The sequence below is a fragment of the Siphateles boraxobius genome, unplaced genomic scaffold (genome assembly GCF_051911475.1).
Source record: "Siphateles boraxobius isolate OS27281-9 unplaced genomic scaffold, OSU_SipBor_1 55, whole genome shotgun sequence".
In the NCBI taxonomy this organism is placed as follows: Eukaryota; Metazoa; Chordata; class Actinopteri; order Cypriniformes; family Leuciscidae; genus Siphateles; species Siphateles boraxobius.
The window spans coordinates 344,691-365,970 of NW_027509181.1; the positions used below are offsets into that span (position 1 = coordinate 344,691).

The 21,280-nt window shown below is 41.7% G+C and overlaps 1 protein-coding gene across 4 annotated transcripts in view; it reads right to left on the bottom strand.

Moving 5' to 3' along the window:
- The window catches only part of plxdc1 (plexin domain containing 1), a 540,924-nt gene that overhangs the window by 19,604 nt on the left and 500,040 nt on the right, over positions 1–21,280 (bottom strand). Inside the window, exons 13-14 of one of the 4 annotated variants that reach the window (XR_013195559.1) lie at positions 7,778–8,777; positions 5,385–7,341 (exon numbers count right to left, since the gene is read on the bottom strand). The exons of 2 other annotated variants lie outside the window; for them this stretch is intronic. Coding sequence is in view for 1 of the 2 variants with exons in the window: in XM_077205816.1 (XP_077061931.1) it covers positions 6,436–7,341; positions 7,778–8,197 (1,326 nt within the window). In the remaining variant the exon portion in view is untranslated. Of the gene's footprint in view, positions 1–5,384; positions 7,342–7,777; positions 8,778–21,280 lie in introns of those variants that run through there. One more of the 4 variants, XM_077205816.1, reaches the window with a different exon arrangement.

Sequence of the window (21,280 nt, forward strand, 5' to 3'; positions counted from 1 at the left end):
TTTGACAGAAAAGGTATATTCGAGATTGGCCTGTAATTGACTAATTCTGTAGGATCAAGTTGCGTTTTTTAACAAGCGGTTTAATCATAGCCAGCTTAAAAGTTTTTGGTTTGTATCCTAAACACTGAGGACGGAAGGTGCCCACTTGAAGACCCTAGAGATGTTCCCTACTCATAGGCTGACGCCTATGCATAGATGGTAGGCCCTGACTAACTGGGGCCTCTGTTTAGGCAGAGTGGCGTATGCTTGTACTCCCCTTGTTTTAAGGGTGCTAGCTTTCTTGCAGAGTACACTACTATGGGCGATGTGGTTAGGCACCTGGATGCTGTAGGCGCCGTGTGAACAGCTTATCTGCCAGTGAAGGCTGCGCCATTGAGTAGTAGGTCTCAGCAGGCTTCCTTGATTGGGCAGCCCCCAAGAGGGCGCTGTAGGCCAGCTCACTTCACGTGGTTGGCCTTAGTGGTTCAGGCAGTTGACTCACTGATGGGTAGTAGGCCTTAAACAGGCCTCCTCGGAGGTGAGTCCCAACATTGTGGGACATACCTATAGCGCTACTGGAAGCCCAATAGTAAATTATGCTTGTGTAGTATGGTTCCCAACAGTGCATGTTAGCAGAATATGACTTGCTATCAGCTAGTAGGCCCGACCAGGCCTCCCTCCTAGGCGAGTCCCCAGCTGGCTGGCCTTAGCAGGCCACCTTGCACTATCACCCGGACTCAGGGCTCATAGCTACCAGTGGTTATCAGATAGTAGGCCACTCAGGCCTCCCTGAAGGTGAGCTCCCCACATACTGTGGTTACCAGGTAGTAGGCCTCACCAGGCCTCCCTGAAGGTGAGCTCCCTTTATCAGGTTGACGGCCTCACCCGGCCGCCCTGAAGGTGAATTTCCACTTAGGTTGGCTATCAGGTAGTAGGCCTCTCTGGGCCTCCCTGAATGTAAGCTCCCAAATGTAGTTGCTGTCAGGTAGTAGGCATCTCTGGGCCTCCCTGGATGTGAGCTCCCAAATGTTGTAGCTGTCAGGTAGTAGGCCTCACCAGGCCTCCCTGAAGGTGTGTTCCCACATGCTGTGATATCAGGTAGTAGGCTCCTCCAGGCCTCCTTGAATGAGACCGTCAGGTAGTAGGCCTCACCAGGCCTCCCTGAGGGTGAGTTTCCCACATGCTGTTGTGATCAGGGTTTAGGCCCTACTGGGTCTCCCTGAATGGAACAGTCATTCTCTGCTATTGGCTCCCTCCTGGAAACTTTCCTGCCTACAGCCTGGTTTGCCTACCAGGCAGACCTTGTGCTCCCCTCACCGAGGGTCTCTATGAGCATGCGGGTTCCTGAGTCTGGTCAGACGGTTGTAGACCTCTCGTGAGGCCTCTCAGTTAGATCAGCCCTTAGGCCTTCACAGGCCTCCTAAGTGTTTTGAAACCCAGACACTGGGTTGATCCGTGGATCGAGTAGAGAAACTCCCCTCGCTTGCAAGGGTTGGAAAGCACTATGCTGAGTCATACTCTCCAGGATATCCCGTCTCTGAGATCGGGTCCGAGTGGTTCACTGCCAGCTTCGCAGTCCCTCGGGTTGGATGCCTTACTTAAGGCTTTTGTCCAGAGGCTCTGTCTTCAGACAGACAGGATTTGGCCAGACTAAGTGTCTATGTACTGACGCCTGGTCAGGCCGTCCTGGTGGCATTTCGGGGTGAGTACGTTCCCCTGAATAGTGACTGGTTGGGGTTCTTTCGGGTTCCCTAGCCACATTTCCTAGAAGGGACCCCTTCTAATTGGAAGTTGTGGTTCCAGGCTCGGAGCCGGCCCAGGTAGACCCTTCATTTAACCATGTTTATGACGGTTTTTCTGTGAGGCTTAACTTGGGCTATGACCGTAGGGAATGCTGTCACTGACAGCCCAGTGTGACCTGAGGGTGAGTGGTTCTAGCGTTTCATTTGAAGATGCTGGTTCTGACAGTTGTCACTGCCCTTGGGCATGCACTCCCCTCAGCATGGCGGAGTGGGTATTTCGTTCCCCATAGCGTCGATGACGTATTGTTGAGTTCCCTTCGAAAGGGACCGTCTCAGGTTACGACTGTAACCTATGTTCCCTGAGAACAGGGAACGAGACAATACGTCTTCCTGCCATGCCTCGGGGCTTGCCTACCGTACAGTCCCTTCAGACGATAAGGTGATTTGTCACGTTGCAAGGCGCCCTTATATACCTCCAGGTCACACGTTAATCATTACTCTTATGATTCACGGGCTGTCGCCGGTCAATGTGATTGACGTGATTTGGTAGTGATTTCAGACACCTGTCACGCCTGAGGCGTTCCCCATAGCGTCGATGACGTATTGTCTCGTTCCCTGTTCTCAGGGAACATAGGTTACAGTCGTAACCTGAGACGTTTTATAATCATCATGAAAAAGCTTGATTCACTGATGACTTTGGAATCTAACAATAGTGTTGATCCATTAATACACAGCAAAATCCCCAGTGTTAAATTAACACTCCTCAGTGTTTATATGAGTCAACACTCGGAGAGTGTTAAATGAACACTGAAGCAGGGCTAAAGTTAATGAGATAATTAAGTGATTAATTGAGTGATAATTGAGCATTATTGAAGACACCTGATGTTAACAAGCAGAATCACTGAAGGAGAAAATCATAATTGGTATGTTACCATTATGGAGATCAGTGTTTGCTTAAGTTGGGCTGTTGACACTTAAGTCATTAACTCTAGATTTTGTTTGGCTGCTGTACCTGGGTTATAACAGCCAGACAAACAAAGAAAAAAGGCGATATAATGGTGTTGGTTGGGTTTTAACATTGTCATTATTTCACAATCATTTGACCTGAATCATATAGAGCCCAATTACTGAGTTACGTTTACTTTATTGATTGTAGCAGCACTGTCTTTGAAAAGCATAATATTTGTAACTTTTACAATGTAATCCAAATAATTTCTTAACTTAATCACATACAAGATTTTTTTTTTAACAGACATCAAGAATCAGCCTGTGAATCTCAACAATGGTGACAATTATAAAGCATTTTGCAGTGTATTCTGGATGCCACCAGTCAAATCTCATTCATGGTTCCCATCATGCATTGCTGCATGAATAAATAATGCATTTATGTTCAGAGGTGATCTGTTTGTCACCATTGTTGAGATTCATACGCTATTCTTGATGTCTGTATGTGCCTACCTGAAATGCTTTTAAGCAGGTTTTTTTTGTAATTGATTTTATCATTTGGATTTAATTGAAAGGGCTAAAAAATGCATACTCTACAAGGACAATGCTGCTATAATCCATAAGGTAAACTTAACTCTGAAATTGTGCTCTCAATGAATTCAGTGATTCAGGCCAACTATTGATTATGTTAAAACACAACCAACACCATCATATCACCTTTTCTCTTTGTTCATCTGGCTGTTATAACTCAGGTACAGCAGCCAAACAAAATCTAAAGTTAATGACTTAGGGGTCAAGAGCCCAACTAAAGCAAACACTGATCTCTATAATGGTAACATACCAATTACGATTTTCTCCTTCAGTGATTCTGCTTGTTAACATCAGGTGTCTTCGATAATGCTCAATTATCACTCAATTAATCACTTAATTATCTCATTAAATTTAGCACTGCTTCACTGTTCATTTAACACTCTGAGTGTGGACTCATATAAACACTAAGCAGTGTTCATTTAACACTTTGGGATTGTGCTGTGTATTAATGGATCAACACAATTGTTAGATTCCAAAGACATCAGTGAATCAAGTTATTTCATGATGATTATAAAACCATCAACAGGTAACCATTATAACCTGATCTCATTTCACTTTAGCTTTCTTTGCTGCTGCAAATGTTTGACTAAACACACTGTCACAACAACAAAAAAAGACAAAATATATATTAAGAGTTAAGAGCCCAACTAATGGAAACACTAATCACTGTTATGGTGACTTCAAATGAAAAACATTAGAGTTAAACCTCTGTTAATTCTCAATAAAAAACTTTTGTAGAAGTCTGACAGAAATAACGTCAGTCTGGTTAGTAATAAGTGAAGCTGGTAATGCTGTTTGTGGAGTTGTTTAATCCTCCTCTGCTGAGATCTTCACATATTTAATGTCTTCTTTTATCTTCAGTTGATTTCATCTAAGCCTGTGTCTGAAGTCAGTGGTAGTTCTTGTGTTTCTGCTCGTCTTTTTTCTATTCTCTTATTTCCTTCAGTGATTCTGCTTGTTAACAGGCTTATTAAGGTTGAGATGACTCCATATTTAATATACACTGATTTTGTGGCTCAGATAAAGTCCAGTTCTGGTTTATTTATTTGCTCTTGGCTGACATGTGGCATTGCTATTGCCTGCTTGTGGCTCAGATCTGACAAACAGGAGTGGGCCACCCAAGGGCCCTCATTCCATGCTGCATGTGGGCCAGATCTGCATCCCACAAGTGCCAGATGTGGGCCGGATCTGGGCCGAAACAATGTTGCTATATGGGAATAGTTAAAAAACATCAGATCGCTGCTGATTTTTTCCCCCAGCGACAGATTCAGCTTTAACCTAAACATTTTATTTATGTATGCCTATTTAAAGGGATAGTTCACCCAAAAATGAAAATTGTGTCATCGTTTACTCACCCATTGCTCCAAACCTGTATGAATTTTTGTCTTCTGCTGAACCCAAAAGATATTTTGAAGAATGTCAGTTACCAATCAGTTGACGGCACCCATTGAATCCCATAGTATTTTTTTTCCTACTATGGAAGTCAATGGTTGCTGTCAACTGTCTAGTTGCCAACATTCTTTAAAATATCTTCTTTTGTGTTCAGCAGAAGAAAGAAACTCATACAGGTTTGGTACAACGTTTGTGTGAACTATCCCTTCAAACTCTTTGAATGTCCCACGTTAGTTTAACTGGTGCTTATTCTCAGAATTCTAAAATTAATTTAGAGCTTATTGGATTCAACCCACTTTATTTTCCTAATTTGTTTCAGATAAAATTGTTACATATTAATAAATGTATTTATACATTTATTTTATTTACAGGTGTCATGTTTGGGATTTTCATTTGTCATTAGCCTAGACAGCTTTAAACCATGAAAAAAAAAGACTTTTTATGAATTTTCTTTTTTTCAGATATGTTGTCACTGTCACCAGGTCATCATCTAGCTCTTCACTACATTTCCCAACATCCTCCTTGACCCACACCTCCTCACCATCAGCCATCACCTGATTACTAACCACCATCACCTGTCACCACTACCTACTAGAGCTGTCACGATAACTACTTTTTGTTATGCGATATATTGCACCAAAATTAATTGCGATAAACGATATTGTAATTTTCAGACCATTTTATGCCACTGATTACATAATGACAATATAATAGCATAATAATGCAAGTACACTGTTTCAAAGAACAAAGAACATTTTATTCTTATTCTATTCAATATTTAGACATTGTGAAATGTGAAAAAAATATATCCCAAATAAATAAAACAAGTAAATAAATACACTTTCATTAACAAAAAAGTGCAAGGTATCAACACTCAAAAAAATAATCTGTTGAACCAACTTAATTAAATTAAGGAAAGGTTTTCCACGAAATTGAATTATATTTATCCAACAAAATCGAATTTGTTCGAAATGATTTTTTGTAATCTTGCTGTATGAACTTAAATTAATTTGGTCAAGACTACTAAAATATTTGTGTCATTCCTACTAGATAGAATTTTGTCAAGTTACCCAGATTTATTTTTTGTCCTCCCTAAATCTCCAACATTATAATTGTAGCTAGTTTGACTCAATAGTTACTACCAATGATAGTAGCTACTAGCATTCGATTTAATTAAACCATCTTTTCGCATAGTAATATTAGATATGACTTATGCAGGTCTGCAAGTGAGGTTAAATGCATTTGTAGTGTATACTGAGTTCCCACATCCTAAACACAGTCTTCACTCTTCTGCATAATGGTAACCACAAAATTCAAAAACATTACATAAAGTCCTCTAAGTTTCTAACATAACTGAACATTAAATACTAACATCAACTAACAACATCTTTACATTTACTGAAAAACACATAAAATAACATTTTAATCCCTAAATTTACCCTCCTAATGCAGTCCCTTGCAAAGCATGCTGGGAACTACAGATCCACTGCCAAGTTAGTTGTCAACAAAAATAATTCATGTAGTTTTCACACAAATGAATTAAGTAAACTTCAGTTTTAAATATATTAGGTTGATTGAACACAATTAAATTAAGTTGTGACAAAATATTAAACAATTGTGTTACTTTTGCTTATTTTAATTAATTAAATTTAACAAGAGGCAAATTTTATTTTTTTGAGTGAAGAACTAGATAAAAAAAAAGTAATATGTCGATTTAAACTTTTAAAGTGTTTCACACAAAGGCACAGATCCATCAACAGGACATTTCTGCTGCCAAATTGGTTTTTTAATTGTTAGGCAGATTCCAAGAAAGGAACACCAACATGTTTACCTTGTGGGGCTTAAGGCAGGATCTTACAGGGGTAACAATGTTACCAGCTGTGCTAAACAGTCTTTCTGAGCTGGTGCTTGTTGCACAAATGCACATGTATTTTTGTGCTAACTTGGCTACTAGGGGAAATCTTCTGTGGTTATCACGCCACCACATTAAGGGATCAGATGATGCATGAACTGGTTCTTCCTGGAGGAACCTGGTCAGCTCCACATCAGCCTGCACTCTTTTTGGAACTGATGCCTGAGTCTGGTGACTTGCAAGTAGGTTTCTTCTGTGCTGGAGAAGGTCACACAGCCTCTTCTTCTTGCTTGCTGGAGGTCCAAATTCAGATCCTTCATTTCCCCCTGCAGCTTCAACACAGTTCTCACCACTGGCACATTCTCCTTTTCCTTCTTCCTCGTTCATGTCTAGTAGTTCTTGCAATAACTTTTCTTTTACATCATCCAAGACCTCCGCATCCTCCATGGTACCACGATACCTTGGATCCAAGATGGTGGCCTTTGTCAGAAGGTTTTGGATTTCAGGTGGGCTGTATTTCTCTTTCAACACCCTGCACATGTTTGCCTTTATGTTTGCTGTCAGTGCAGTGTCATCTGGTGATAAAAGTTCACCTTTAAGAAGTTCCAACACAGGCTTTACTGAGGACACAGTGACATATTTTTCCCCTGAGAGGACATCCGTGAAATCAGCCACTGGCTTCATTGCTGCATTAATGGATTCCAACACAGAAACATCCTGACAGGTTGGGTTGAGGTGGCCATATTTTCGATCTACAACTAGGACGCGTCTTATGGCTGGGAGTTGCTCTAGCACCCTCTCGATCATTTTGTGCTTGGTACCCCATCGTGTGGCGACATCCTGTGGAAAATATAAAATTGTTTTTTTTTGTGTTTTTTTGTCTAACATTATTTAACAAATGCTACTTTTACTACACTGTAAAAAAAATGTAATCACAATTTTTTTTCTTTTGTCAAATCAACTTAGATAATTTATGGGGTTCAGATAGCATAATAGTTTGAGTTTCTGATGGTTAAATCAATCTGCCTCATTGTATTAACTAAATTTTTCAATTTCAATGAACTTAACATTTTTTAAGGCAACCAGGTTACTTATTTAATTAAGTTAAACCAACAATATTTTTATAGTGTTAGTAGTACTTCTCAAATAAGTACTACTATATAGTGGTAGTTAACAAATAATAATATGGTTATTATAATGTAACCAATTATTTAATACATACAATAAACCCTAAATATTTTGTGTTGTATAACAAGTTACCGGTATCATCACTCACCAGAACTAGATTGTGTTGGGGGACATTGGTTTCAGTCTGTGCCTTCCTCAGGTCTCTCTTCTTTAGCCAGCTCAGGTTGAAGGTGTTGACAAGATTACTACAAAGTTCCATGGCACGTGTTGTGCGATCCTTGTCACTGTCCAGTCCATGGGAAACGGCCAAATGGAGGTTGTGTCCAAAGCAATTGAGCCATGGCCAGCCAAGATTACGTATTGCAGCCACAATGTTAGCACCGTTGTCTGTAGTTATACAGGCCATTTTGCGCTCATCCAATTCCCAGTCTGCTAAAGCAAACTGAAGGGCTTCAGCAAGCACATTCGCAGTGTGGTTCTGGGGTATGTATCTGGTCTCTAAACACTTTGACTGCAGAGTCCAGTCAGCAGTTATGTAGTGTATGGTCAAGCTCATATAAGGTGTCATATTTGAGCTTGACCACATATCTGTAGTGGCAGAGTAAAAGATGTCTTTTATCTCCTTCAGAATATCGTCTTTTACTTTATTGTACAAGGATGGAATGGCAGTTTGGGAGATGTACGTTTTCTTTGGCAATTCGTACTGTTTGTCAAAAGTTTGCAGCATATTTTTAAATGCTGGTTTTTCGACCGTGTATAATGGCTGCATCTCTTTGGCTTTATAACGAGTTACGCTATCCGTGAGTGTACGCCATTTCGCGCTGTCACGTTTATATTTGCACTGTCGGGAAAAGGCATCTGCAACAGATAACTGTCTGGAAGAAGGCCCCTCTCCAACTCCAGCTGCAGTTGTTGTTCCCAGGTTGAAAAACTGGGTGGGATGGTTATGTTTTAGGTGCGATTTTAAGTTTGTTGTGTTGCCTCTTTTCGTTGCTACTGTTTTAAAACACAGTCGACATACCGGCTCGTTCACGTTAATTAGCTCTCCTCTCTCGTTTGGCTTAAAGCCAAAATGTTCCCACACCGGAGCTGAAGATTCCGCCTTTGATATCAATTCCATGTTGGACTCGTCCTTCCTAACTGGCTCGCTGTAGATGTCACGAAACAGAACACTTTAAAATGCAGTTGATTCACGCCTTCTCTTCACCTGATGGTGTCCGCTCTCTCTCTCTGTGTGTGTGTGTGGACACGCTGCCTGAGCCCCGCCTCCGACACAGAGTGCAGACAAGATGACAGAGGCAGCGCGAGCATCTAAAATGTTGGTGACATTCATTTTAATGTAAAAATGAATCTAATTATTATTTTTAATAATAAAACAAATAATCAGTTGCAATATATCGCTGCACCAAAAATGATCGCGTTCATTTCCATATATCGTGCGATAAGTCGATATATTGACTATCGCAACAGCTCTACTACCTACCTGCACTCACCACAGCCTATCGTCAGCACTATATAGTCACCACATCCACGGCACTACAGTGTTTGGTCTTGTTCTTATGTGATCACACAAAACTCCAACAATACCTTACCCATTATGACTTACCTCGAAGATTTCTCAAATCCAATCATCTGCTTCCTGTCATCCGTTGTCAGTCTTCTGCCCGCTGTATCCACAGCCCTCAGCTACAAAGAAGAGAGAGGCGTTGTCATCCAGCTAAGTTCATCCTGTTCAGATTCTTCAATATACACTCACCAATCATCTCTGCTGTTCCACTCAGTGCCTCTGTTCAAATAAACTCGACTTTTGAACTACTTACCTGTCTGCCTCTCATTGTACCGTGACATAGGTCTACAGAAGTCACGTATTATTTGAGTATTTTACCATTCTTTTTGTCGGCAGAGGAAACTCTAACAGCCTTCCTTCATTTGACAGATGGCCCATTTATATTTTTGCTTGTCCTGCATGTCCCATGTTTTTGCTGAGTTAGACACATGTTATATATATATATATATATATATATATATATATATATATATCAGTGCTGGTCAGAATGATTTGCCCCCTTGGTAAATATGATCAAAGATGGCTGTAAAAAACAAATCTGCATTGTTTATCCTTTTGATATTTTATAAAAAAAAACCTAGCCTTTTATTGAAGTAAAAGAATTGAAAGTGGTGGGAAAATCACATTATGAAACAAATGTTTTTCTATTTAATAAATGTTTAAAATTTCATTTTACTCATGGGGTACTTTTTTATCCCTGTATGAACCTGTCAGGGTTCTGTCACTTCTGTCTAGTCTATTTCTTGGTTTTGTGACAGAGCTCTGACACTCCTGTTTTGTCTTGTACTGTGTAGCACACAGCTTGTTTAACACTAGCTGTGTGCTTTCATTTTATCATGTTTTGTGTGAACACGTGGCTTATGAGTGTTCTCATTGACTGCATGTTCATGTCTCGTTTTGTGTTAGCACATGGCTTGTGATTTGTTTTACTGGCCATGTGCTTGTTTTAGTCAAGTCATCCTCATTTATATAGCGCTTTTAACAATGTAGATTGTTTCAAAGCAGCTTTACAGAGATAAACATATAATTTAAGGGAACAGAGATTGGTTTGGTTTTATAGTGGTTCTTGAAAAAAAAAAATTCCAGCTAAAGTTAGTTTTGATTGATTCACTTCCGTCTAAATGATCATTTGTTATTAAATTAGGGGCCGCTAAGACGACACCGTTCTCTCTAAACAGACTTTAAACGTGAACCTGTGATAGATGCTGATGGCGTTCACACGCGCCTTAATTGATTCTATAGTTATGTGCGTTTGAATATATGTGCGCAGGTTTGTAATTCCTTACAAACCATGCCTAAACAAACTACTTGTCTTGTCTATAAATTTTGATGCAGAATTTTATTTTATCTTTTCACTTTGGCTAGGTATGCGAACCGAAAAATTCCACAACGCTTTATCTGTAGAGTGGTATAGGGATCCTCCATAGGGAGAGGCTAGTTGGCATTTCAGCACTGCATTGTCATCAGGTCCAGGCGAGAGTCCTTCGTCAGATCTGGAAAGGGCCTGGATCCGGCAGGCTGCGGGAAAACCTCGGGATAAACAAAGACACTAAAATTAGCGTAGATGCCATTCTTCTTATGATGTAACGAGTACATCAGGATTTAAGGGAAGTGTTCCCAGTTCCGGCTGACCTAATCTAAGCAGCCTAATATTGAATTATAGAAGTCTATAGAGTGTTATGTGAATGCTAGGTCAAAGAGATGTGTTTTTAGTCTAGCTTTGAACTGACAGACTGTGTCTACTTCCCGGACAATGTTAGGAAGATTGTTCCAAAGTTTTGGTGCTAAATAGGAAAAGGATCTACCGCCAGCAGTCGATTTAGATATTCTAGGTATTATCAACTGGCCAGAACTTTGAGATCGCAATAGACGTGAAGGACTATAATGAGAGCTCGCTCAAGTACTGGGGAGCTAAACCGTTTAGTGCTTTGTAAGTAATCAGAAATATTTAAAAAATTTATATGATGTTTAATAGGGAGCCAATGCAGTGTTGACAGAACCGGGCTAATATGGTCGTACTTCCTGGTTCTGGTAAGAACTCTAGCGGCTGCGTTTTGAACTAGCTGTAGTTTGTTTATTAAGTGTGGGGGCAACCACCCAATAGAGCATTACAATAATATAGCCTTGATGTCATGAATGCATGAACTAGTTTTTCCGCATTTGTCAATGAGGACATATGACGTAATTTAGATATATTTTTAAGATAGAAAAATGCGGTTTTACAGACACTAGACACGTGACTTTCAAATGAAAGATTGGTATCAAAGAGCACACCCAGGTTCCTAACTGACGACGAAGACTTAACAGAGCAGCCATCAAGTGTTAGACGGTATTCTAGGTTATTATGTGTGGAAGTTTTTTTGTCCAATAATTAGAATCTCTGTTTTTTCAGAATTTAGTAGTAGGAAATTACTAGTCATCCAATTTTTGATAACTATGCATTCCGATAATTTTGTGAATTGGTGAGTTTCGTTAGGTTTCGTTAAGAAATATAGAGCTGAGTCTCATCAGCATAACAGTGAAAGCTAATTCCATGTTTCCTAATGATACCTCCTAAAGGTAGCTTGTACAGAGTGAACAGCAGCGGTCCTAGTACTGGGCCTTGTGGTACGCCATACTGAACCCGTGATCGATAAGACATCTCTTCATTTACTGCTACAAACTGATAGCGGTCAGATAAATATGATTTAAACCATGCTAATGCAATTCCACTAATGCCAACATAGTTTTCTAGTCTATTTAAGAGAATGTTGTGGTCAATGGTGTCAAAAAGTTTGAGCTTTAGTCAAGCATAAGCTCCTGGAGGCTGCCTTTCTGGAGTTTCGTCTCATCGTGGCCGCCCATCCAGAGCTTATACACATCATGCCTGCCAAGCCAGAGACCTGCTCCACCCTGGACTCATGCTCTGCCCTGGACGCCTGCTTCGGCCTGCTCCGCCCTGATCTGCCCTGGACTTATGCACCGCCCTGGAAGCCTGTCTGGCCTGCTCTGCCCTGGATCCTTGTCAAGCCTGCTCCACCCTGGCCACCTGCTCAGCCGGCACCACCCTGGCCCTCAGCCAGGACTCCAGACTTGCCGGAGTCTCCCAGGTCTGTCCCTCCGGCACCGTCCTGGTCCTCAGCCAGGTTATTTTTATCAGGTATTTTTATTATTAAAAAAGCCCATCGACTCTGCACCCAAGTCTTCGCTCCTTTCACCATCACCACACCTGACAGAACCAAACCCATATCAAGTGTTTGCTGCCAAAAAGCTCTTTTTATTTGTTTCATTGGTCCATAGAACGTTTGAAAATTAACTGACACAACTGGAACTTCAATCGGGAAGGGTTCTATGGTCAGATGAAACAAAAAAAATGCTTTTTTGGCAACAAACACTTAAGATGGGTTTGGTGCACACAGGGATATAAAAGTACCCCATGTGTAAAATGAAATTCTCTGCTGTATCTTTAATGCTTTGGGCCTAATTTTCTGCCAGAGGTCCTGGGCATCTTGTTCAGATACATGGCATCATGGATTCGATCAAATACCAACAGATAAAAAATCAAAACCTGACAACCTCTCCTAGAAATCTTATAATGGGCCATGTTTGGATCTTCCGACAGGACAGTGATCCAAAAACAAACATCAAAATCAAAACAAAAATGGGTCACCGAGCACAAAACCAAGCATCTGCAATGACCATCCCAGTCCCCATACCTGAACCCTATAGAAAAAGTGGGCTGAACTGAAGAGAAGAAGCGCCAACATCGATCTGGGAATCTGGAGAGTTTCTGTATGGAGGAATGTTCTCGGATCTCTTGTCAAGTGCCCTCCAAACTCATCAGGCATTATAGGAGAAGACTCACAGCTGTTATGTTAGAAAAAGGAGGTTGCAAAAAGTATTTAATAAAAAGGGGCAAATAATTGTTCCCAATGTGTTTTGGAAAAATGTATTTCATAATGTGATTTCCCACCATAATTGCATCAGCTGGTCTGCCTCGCAGTGCGAGCATATAATGAGCAGCAGGTGTGTTGCATATTTGCTTTTCGCTGTGGAGCCAAGCGGTTGTACTGTTTCTGCTCTGCAATCTTATCTGAGAGTGTTTTAACTTCAAAAAAGAAGAAAATGGGTCTGCTTCTTCAGGAGAATGCCTCTTCAAACTGGTGTTGGATTACAGCGAAGACAGTGCTGGCCGCAATCTCACAGAGAGCTGACAAAACAGCTGTTCTTTGAGCTCTCCAGAACGTTGCGCCTTAAAGTATGCTGATTAAATCAGCTGATAGAGGTTGTGCCTTCAAAGAGAATGTGTGTGCTCACATCAGGCTTGCACTATCGTCCTGTTTGTAGCCACGGCCATTACCCTGTGTGCTCGACACCAGAAAGAGCAGTTTCCGGAAAGAGCATACATAGTTTGATACTTCGTCTTTTTCAAGATGTCATTCAAACAGTGTGTTTCTCGATGCGGTCGTTTCCTATCCTTATTTTACGGCCACGATCACTGGTCCTCTATCGCATCGCAAAAATGCTGAGACTGCGTTCATGGGCGGTTCATATTCATGGTTCGTCTGCATGTTGTTTGTCTTACCTTTCTCATAATGTGCCGTCGGGTTTGATGGCCACGATCACTGTCTCACATGCTTGTTAGCTTCTGGATGGGATTGCTGGTACTTCTCATGAGGGACCTTGCATTTCATTAAGGGCTCAAGGTGAGGATCAGATGTTGATCGCTGCATCGGAGAGAGGGCTGTTACGCTCTGGAAATGAAGATGATGCTGAGCTTCCCACTATAATGCTGTGAGTGCTCACGCTGATTTGGATTTAGACTTGACAGCCATGCTTTCCTGGGATACTCTGGGGGTGCAATGCCTTGCCCCACACCCGTGCCCTTTTCCCTGGATGTGTGTAAAAAAGTTTGGCAGTGTGGAAGCATATTGGCACCAATATGGCAATGCAAACATGCCTAAATCTGCAGAAAGAGTTTTTCCTCTCTCACTACCCTCAATGACAGGGCGGCTGTGCTACCGCAGACCACCTCTTCCCTGCATGTGATGGCCACCCTGCAAGTGGGAGGCAAAAACACTCATAATGCACATGGGTAGTTCTGAGTAGGGTTGAGCTGCGCATGGTGACTGACCATAATTAAAAAGTCACAGCGCTGGCCCTCGGCCAGAAGCACCCCCTAGCTAAACCTTGCAGAGGTGCGAGACATCGCCAAAGTTCGCTTTTTGCGATGAGAGGTGGCCTTTTCTGCGACACTGTTTGATACTGTGCCCAGCGGTTCTCCGCAGTTCAGAAGCAGGCTGAGATATAACCAAGAGGTTGCCCCGATGTGCTACCAGAGTCACTCAGTCTGTTCATCGCCATGGGTGTCAGTCCCCTGCGAAAAAAAACAAACAAACTCTGCCACAGCCAGCTCTACTGTGACGTTAAGCCATTTTCGAATGCATCTGTCCCCGAGATTGGTTGCAGCGATTGACCTGAAAGACGTGTACTTTCATGTCTCTATTCTTCCGCGGCAGGCCGTTGTGCACTTTGCGTTCGAGGGTCAAGCATATCAGTACAAAGTCTTCGGGTCAACTGGGAAAAGAGCAAACTCGCCCCCGTGCAGAGGATCTCTTTTCTTGGTATGGAGCTGGACTCGGTCAACCAGACTCACAGAGGAATGTGTCCGGTCAAGTGTTAAACTGCTTAGATACACTCAAGAGCAGACCAGCAGCCCCACTGAAACATTTTCAGAGGTTCCTGGGGCATATGACATCCGCAGCTGGAATTTAGTAGCGGGAATCTGGACGGGCCCCCAACTGCATTGGCACAACTACTTCCTCGAGTTGCTAGCAGTAGACCTTGCTCTGAGCCACCTGAGAAAGCTGCTTAGCAAGCATGTACTGGTCCCATTGCGGTTGTTCTATTCCCTGAGTGAGGGGACCCTTGGCACTGATGCACTGGCACACAGCTGGCCCCAGGGCCTACGCAAGTCTGCGCAAGTCTCCCCAAGTGAGCCTTCTTGCACAGACACTGTTCAAAGTCAGAGAGGATGAGGAGCAGGTCTTGCCAGTTGCACTTTATTGGCCCAACCGGACCTAGTTCCCCGAACTAATGCTCCTCTTGCCAGCCCCTCCCTGGCCCATTCCTCAGAGGAAGTACCATTTCAGGGATGGGGCACCGTATGACACCCGTATCTCCATTTCTGGTCCCTGGTCAGGACGCAGAGGTTCTAGGTGATCTACCACAAGCAGCCGTAGACACCGACACTTCTGTGGGAGCACCCTCTATGAGGCATCCTTACGCTCTGAAGTGGAACCTGTTCGTTGAGTGGTGTTCTTCTCACCAAGAAGACCCCTGACGATGTATGATCGGTACTGTGCTATCCATTCTGCAAGAGTTTGTTGCCTCTATTGCCGGACATCACGATGCAGTTGACGGAAAATCCTTGGGTAAGCACGACCTGATCGTCAGGTTTCTGAGGGGCATGAGGAGACTGAATCCGTCTCGGCCCAACTCTATACCCTCTTGGGACCTGTCTCTGGTGCTGGCGGCACTGCATAGACCTCCATTTGAGCCATTGCAGGCAGCCAAGTTAAAAATCCTGTCTATGAAAACAGTTCTTCTGCTTGTTTTGGCCTCCATGAAGAGGGTAGGGGACCTGCACGCATTTTCTGTAAATTCGGGCTGGCCAACTCTCATGTCATCCTCTGCCCCGGCCTGGATATGTGCCAAAGGTTCCCTTCGGGGACCAGGTGGTGAACTACACTCGAAGTAGATTGGTCTCTTAAAGTGATCACCAATTCTGCTGGTCAGTCCGACGTACGCCTCCGTTCCTTCCTTCAGGGAGCAAGGGTTACATATGTAACCGAGACATTATGCGACATACCTAGGTAAGTTTACTCAGAGTAAATGGATAACCTCAAATTTCAGTTCCAAAAACAGAGGTAACTTTCAGAGTATGTAAGTAGCCAGAGCCACTTACTCTCTGAACATAACTTGCTCTGGAGCAGGTTATGTTCCAGGGTTAGTTTACTTCAGAGGTATTCAGCACATGATGAGTTTCCAGTGAGCATAACATATTCCATATAATAATATATGGTTACACTTTATTTTTGAGGTGTCATTGTTACAGTGTAATTATATAATTAAGTACTGAGTAACAATAAGCAACTACATGTACTTACTATAGGATTAGTGTAGGATTAGGAATTGGTTGAGGGTTAGTTGCATGTAATTATGCATCATTTACTGTTATTACTATGGTAATTACATGTAACATATGTAACAAGAACAATGTAAAATAAAGTGTTACCTAATATATTTTATATTTGGGCAACATTATACGGCAGAACTCTCTGACAAACAAGCAGGGGAAGCTGTGATGAAGCAGCTGACTGATGGCCTGACGAGGATGACTGTAACGTAGTTTAGATGTTATAGGAAGAAGGAGGCGGGAACCAGTGAACAATTAATCAATTTAATAACAAAATAAAACAAATACAAAATCAAAGTAAAAGACGGCAGTCCCTCACGGTCGACTGCCGCCACAATCTCCACTGTCGTCGCTCCTTTTATGCTTCCGCTCCTCCGTGAGAGATACGAGACCGCTGCATCGCTCAGGTGGCGCTCATCAGTAATCACGCCATCAGCCTCGTGCCACTCTCTCACGGCCCTTGGCCCCGGCCCTCTTAGCCACAGACTGAATGCCAGCTCCCGGGAAAACTTAAGGCCTGGTGCTACCACCTGGTGCTACTCCTGATCCTGATCGATTGCTCCTGTCTGCCTAGCTGCCTGCTGTGTTTTGTTTGCTTCGAAGCTGTAAGCTCCGTCTAAGCCTCGTATTAGCTTTGTATTTCTTTCTGTTTTGAACCATCATTTACTACCATTTCTAGTTGTTTATACTACTAAATACAGCTTAGACAACATCCCAGATTAACCTGACATCGCTAGCTTCCGTTATTGTTAGAACAACACGCTAGTAACTCGCTAGCCTGTTAACGCGCCACCCGTGCGCTCAGTTATTTATTTATTTATTTTTCTCTCGCGCGCCCGCGCCTCTGAGTTCATAAAAAGCCCAGGTGAGTAAGAATCAGTCAACAAACACGGTGAGTAATGTCTTGTCCTGTTATTGTCACCTGCACTTCATGTTACATGTTTAGCATAGCCTTCCCCTTCGGCAATATTGGGTTTATATGTGATAAATGCAAGGAAACAGTCAGGCTGACGGAGAAGATTTCAGAATTAGAAACACGCATCCAAACTTTAATTGAGGATAGTAAGTGTGCTAGAGCTTTAGATTCTACTTTGGATGCGCCTAGCATAGTGAACTCTTTACATGATTCGGTTCCGGCTGAATTATTGCCTGTGCAGCCAGGCAGATGGGTGACAGTGAGGGATCGCTCTAGTCACGGATCAAAAAACCACTCTTCCGTTCCGATTACCACAACAAGTCGATTTGCCCAACTCAGTGAAACACCCACTGAGAATTCTGTTGATTGTGCCCTGGTAATTGGCGATTCTATTACACGGAACGTGAAAATAGGGACACCAGCCAACATAGTCACATGTTTGCCGGGAGCCAGAGCGCCTGACATCAAAGCAAATTTAAAAGTGCTGGCTAATGCTAATCGTAAATTCTCTAAGATTGTTATTCACGTCGGCACTAATGATGTTCGACTCCGCCAGTCGGAGATCACCAAAATTAATATTAAAGAGGTGTTTGAACTCGCAAGTACGATGTCAGGCACTGTAATTTGCTCTGGCCCCCTTCCTGTTCGAAGGAGTGATGAGATAGTTAGCAGATTGTCATCACTCAATGGCTGGCTGTCTAAGTGGTGTCCGCAAAATAATATAGAATTCATAGACAATTGGAAAAGTTTTTGGGGCAAACCTGACCTGTTGAATAGAGATGGTATTCATCCCTCCTGGGATGGTGCTGCTCTTCTCTCTAGTAATTTGGCTCATAGTCTTAGAGACAAAACATGACAATCTGGGGCTCAGGTCAGGAAGCAGACAAACTGGCTAAACCGACCGTCTGCTAGCGGCCTCGCGTCACCAAGGTCAGATAAATCCCATCACATAGAGCCTCTTTCACCTAGATATCATCATATAGAGACTGTGTCTGTTCCCCGAATTTGGAAATCCAAAAAACGTCCAAACCGATCTAAGGTTAAAAATGTAATTGATATTCAACAAATAAAAAATAGATATAATACAGATGAGCAAACGATAAAGCTTGGGTTGCTGAATATTCGATCCCTTACTTCAAAAGCACTCATAGTTAATGATATGATTTCAGATTATAACCTAGATGTGCTGTGTATGAAAGAAACCTGGCTAAAACCAGACGATTACATTACTTTAAATGAGTCCACCCCTCATAATTACTGTTATAAACATGAACCTAGCCTGAAAGGCAAAGGGGGAGGTGTTGCTGTAATTTATAGTAATATTTTCAAAACCACTAAAAAATCTAGTTTAAAATATATTTCTTTTGAAGTGTTGGTGCTTAATGAAAAAATATATAATGTAAACGATAAATCAAGTTTGAGAATTCTGCTGGCAATTGTTTACAGGCCACCAGGGCACCATAAAGATTTTATCAAAGAATTTGCTGACTTTCTATCAGAATTAGTATTGACTGCAGATAAAGTCCTAATTGTTGGTGATTTTAATATACATGTAGATAATGGAAAAGATGCAATGGGATTGGCATTTAAAGACATTCTTAACTCTATTGGAGTTAGACAACACGTGTCACGACCTACTCATTGTCGTAATCATACTCTAGATCTAATATTATCACATGGAATCAATGTTGATGCTGTTGAAATTCTGCAGCAGAGCGACGACATCTCACTTCTGCCACTAAAGATTGCTTTATCAATAATCTTCCGAATCAGTTTCATCGTCTCAGCATCCCAGATAGCTTAGAAGAACTTGATATTGCAACAGAAACTTTTAACTCTCTCCTTTCCAGCACTTTAGATACAGTTGCTCCGTTGCGCTTAAAGAAGATTAAAGAAAATAGTCCAACACCGTGGTACAACGAGCACACCCGGGCCCTTAAGAGAGCAGCCAGAAAAATGGAGAGCAACTGGAAGAAAACAAAACTAGAGGTATTTCGGATTTCATGGAAGGAGAGCTCGATTACTTACAGAGAGGCTTTAAATGCTGCTAGATCTGCTTATTTTTCAACCCTATTAGAAGAAAATAAACATAATCCAATGTATTTATTTGAAAAAGTGGCTACACTAACGAAAAAGAAAGCTTCAAGCCCAGAAGTTTCCAAGAAACACAGCAGTAATGACTTTATGAACTTCTTCACTTATAAGATTGATAATATTAGGGACAAAATTATAACTATGCAACCGTCTACTACAGCATCACATCAGGGAGTGCATTATAGTCTCCCCGAGGTAAAATTTGATTCATTTGTTGCCATAGGAGAGGAAGAATTTTGCAAACTCGTTAATTCATCTAAATCGACAACATGTATGTTAGACCCTATACCGACTAAACTACTGAAAGAGATGCTTCCAGAAGTCATAGATCCTCTTCTTAACATCATTAATTCATCTTTGTCTCTAGGATACGTACCAAAAACCTTTAAGCTGGCTATGATTAAACCGCTTGTTAAAAAAACGCAACTTGATCCTACAGAATTAGACAATTACAGGCCGATCTCAAATCTACTTTTTCTGTCAAAGATACTAGAAAAGGCAGTATCCTCACAACTGTGTTCCTTTCTTCAAAGAAATGGTATCTGTGAGGATTTCCAGTCAGGATTTAGACCGCACCATAGCACTGAGACTGCTCTCATTAAAGTCACAAATGATTTGCTCTTATCATCCGATCGTGGTTGTATCTCTCTATTAGTGTTACTTGATCTTAGTGCTGCATTTGACACCATTGACCACAACATTCTCTTAAATAGACTAGAAAACTATGTTGGCATTAGTGGAATTGCATTAGCATGGTTTAAATCATATTTATCTGACCGCTATCAGTTTGTAGCAGTAAATGAAGAGATGTCTTATCGATCACAAGTTCAGTATGGCGTACCACAAGGCTCAGTACTAGGACCGTTGCTGTTCACTCTGTACATTCTACCTTTAGGAGATATCATTAGGAAACATGGAATTAGCTTTCACTGTTATGCTGATGATACTCAGCTCTATATTTCTTCCAAACCTAACGAAACTCACCAATTCAAAAAATTATCGGAATGCATAGTTGATATTAAAAATTGGATGACTAGTAATTTCCTACAACTAAATTCTGAAAAAACAGATTCTAATTATTGGACAAAAAACTTCCACACGTAATAACCTAGAATACCGTCCAACACTTGATGGCTGCTCTGTTAAGTCTTCGTCGTCAGTTAGGAACCTGGGTGTGCTCTTTGATACCAATCTTTCATTTGAAAGTCACGTGTCTAGTGTCTGTAAAACCGCATTTTTCCATCTTAAAAATATATCTAAATTACGTCATATGCTCTCATTGACAAATGCGGAACAATTAGTTCATGCGTTCATGACATCAAGGCTAGATTATTGTAATGCTCTACTGGGTGGTTGCCCTGCACGCTTAATAAACAAACTACAGCTAGTTCAAAACGCAGCCGCTAGAGTTCTTACCAGAACCAGGAAGTACGACCATATTAGCCCGGTTCTGTCAACACTGCATTGGCTCCCTATTAAACATTGTATAAATTTTAAAATATTGCTGATTACTTACAAAGCACTAAATGGTTTAGCTCCCCAGTACTTGAGCGAGCTCTTAACGCATTATAGTCCTTCACGTCTATTGCGATCTCAAAACTCCGGCCAGTTGATAATACCTAGAATATATAAATGGACTGCTGGCGGTAGATCCTTTTCCTATTTAGCACCAAAACTTTGGAACAATCTTCCTAACATTGTCCGGGAAGCAGACACAGTCCGTCAGTTCAAAGCTAGACTAAAAACACATCTCTTTGACCTAGCATTCACATAACACTCTATAGACTTCTATAATTCAATATTAGGCTGCTTAGATTAGGTCAGCCGGAACTGGGAACACTTCCCTCAAATCCTGATGTACTCGTTACATCATAAGAAGAATGGCATCTACGCTAAT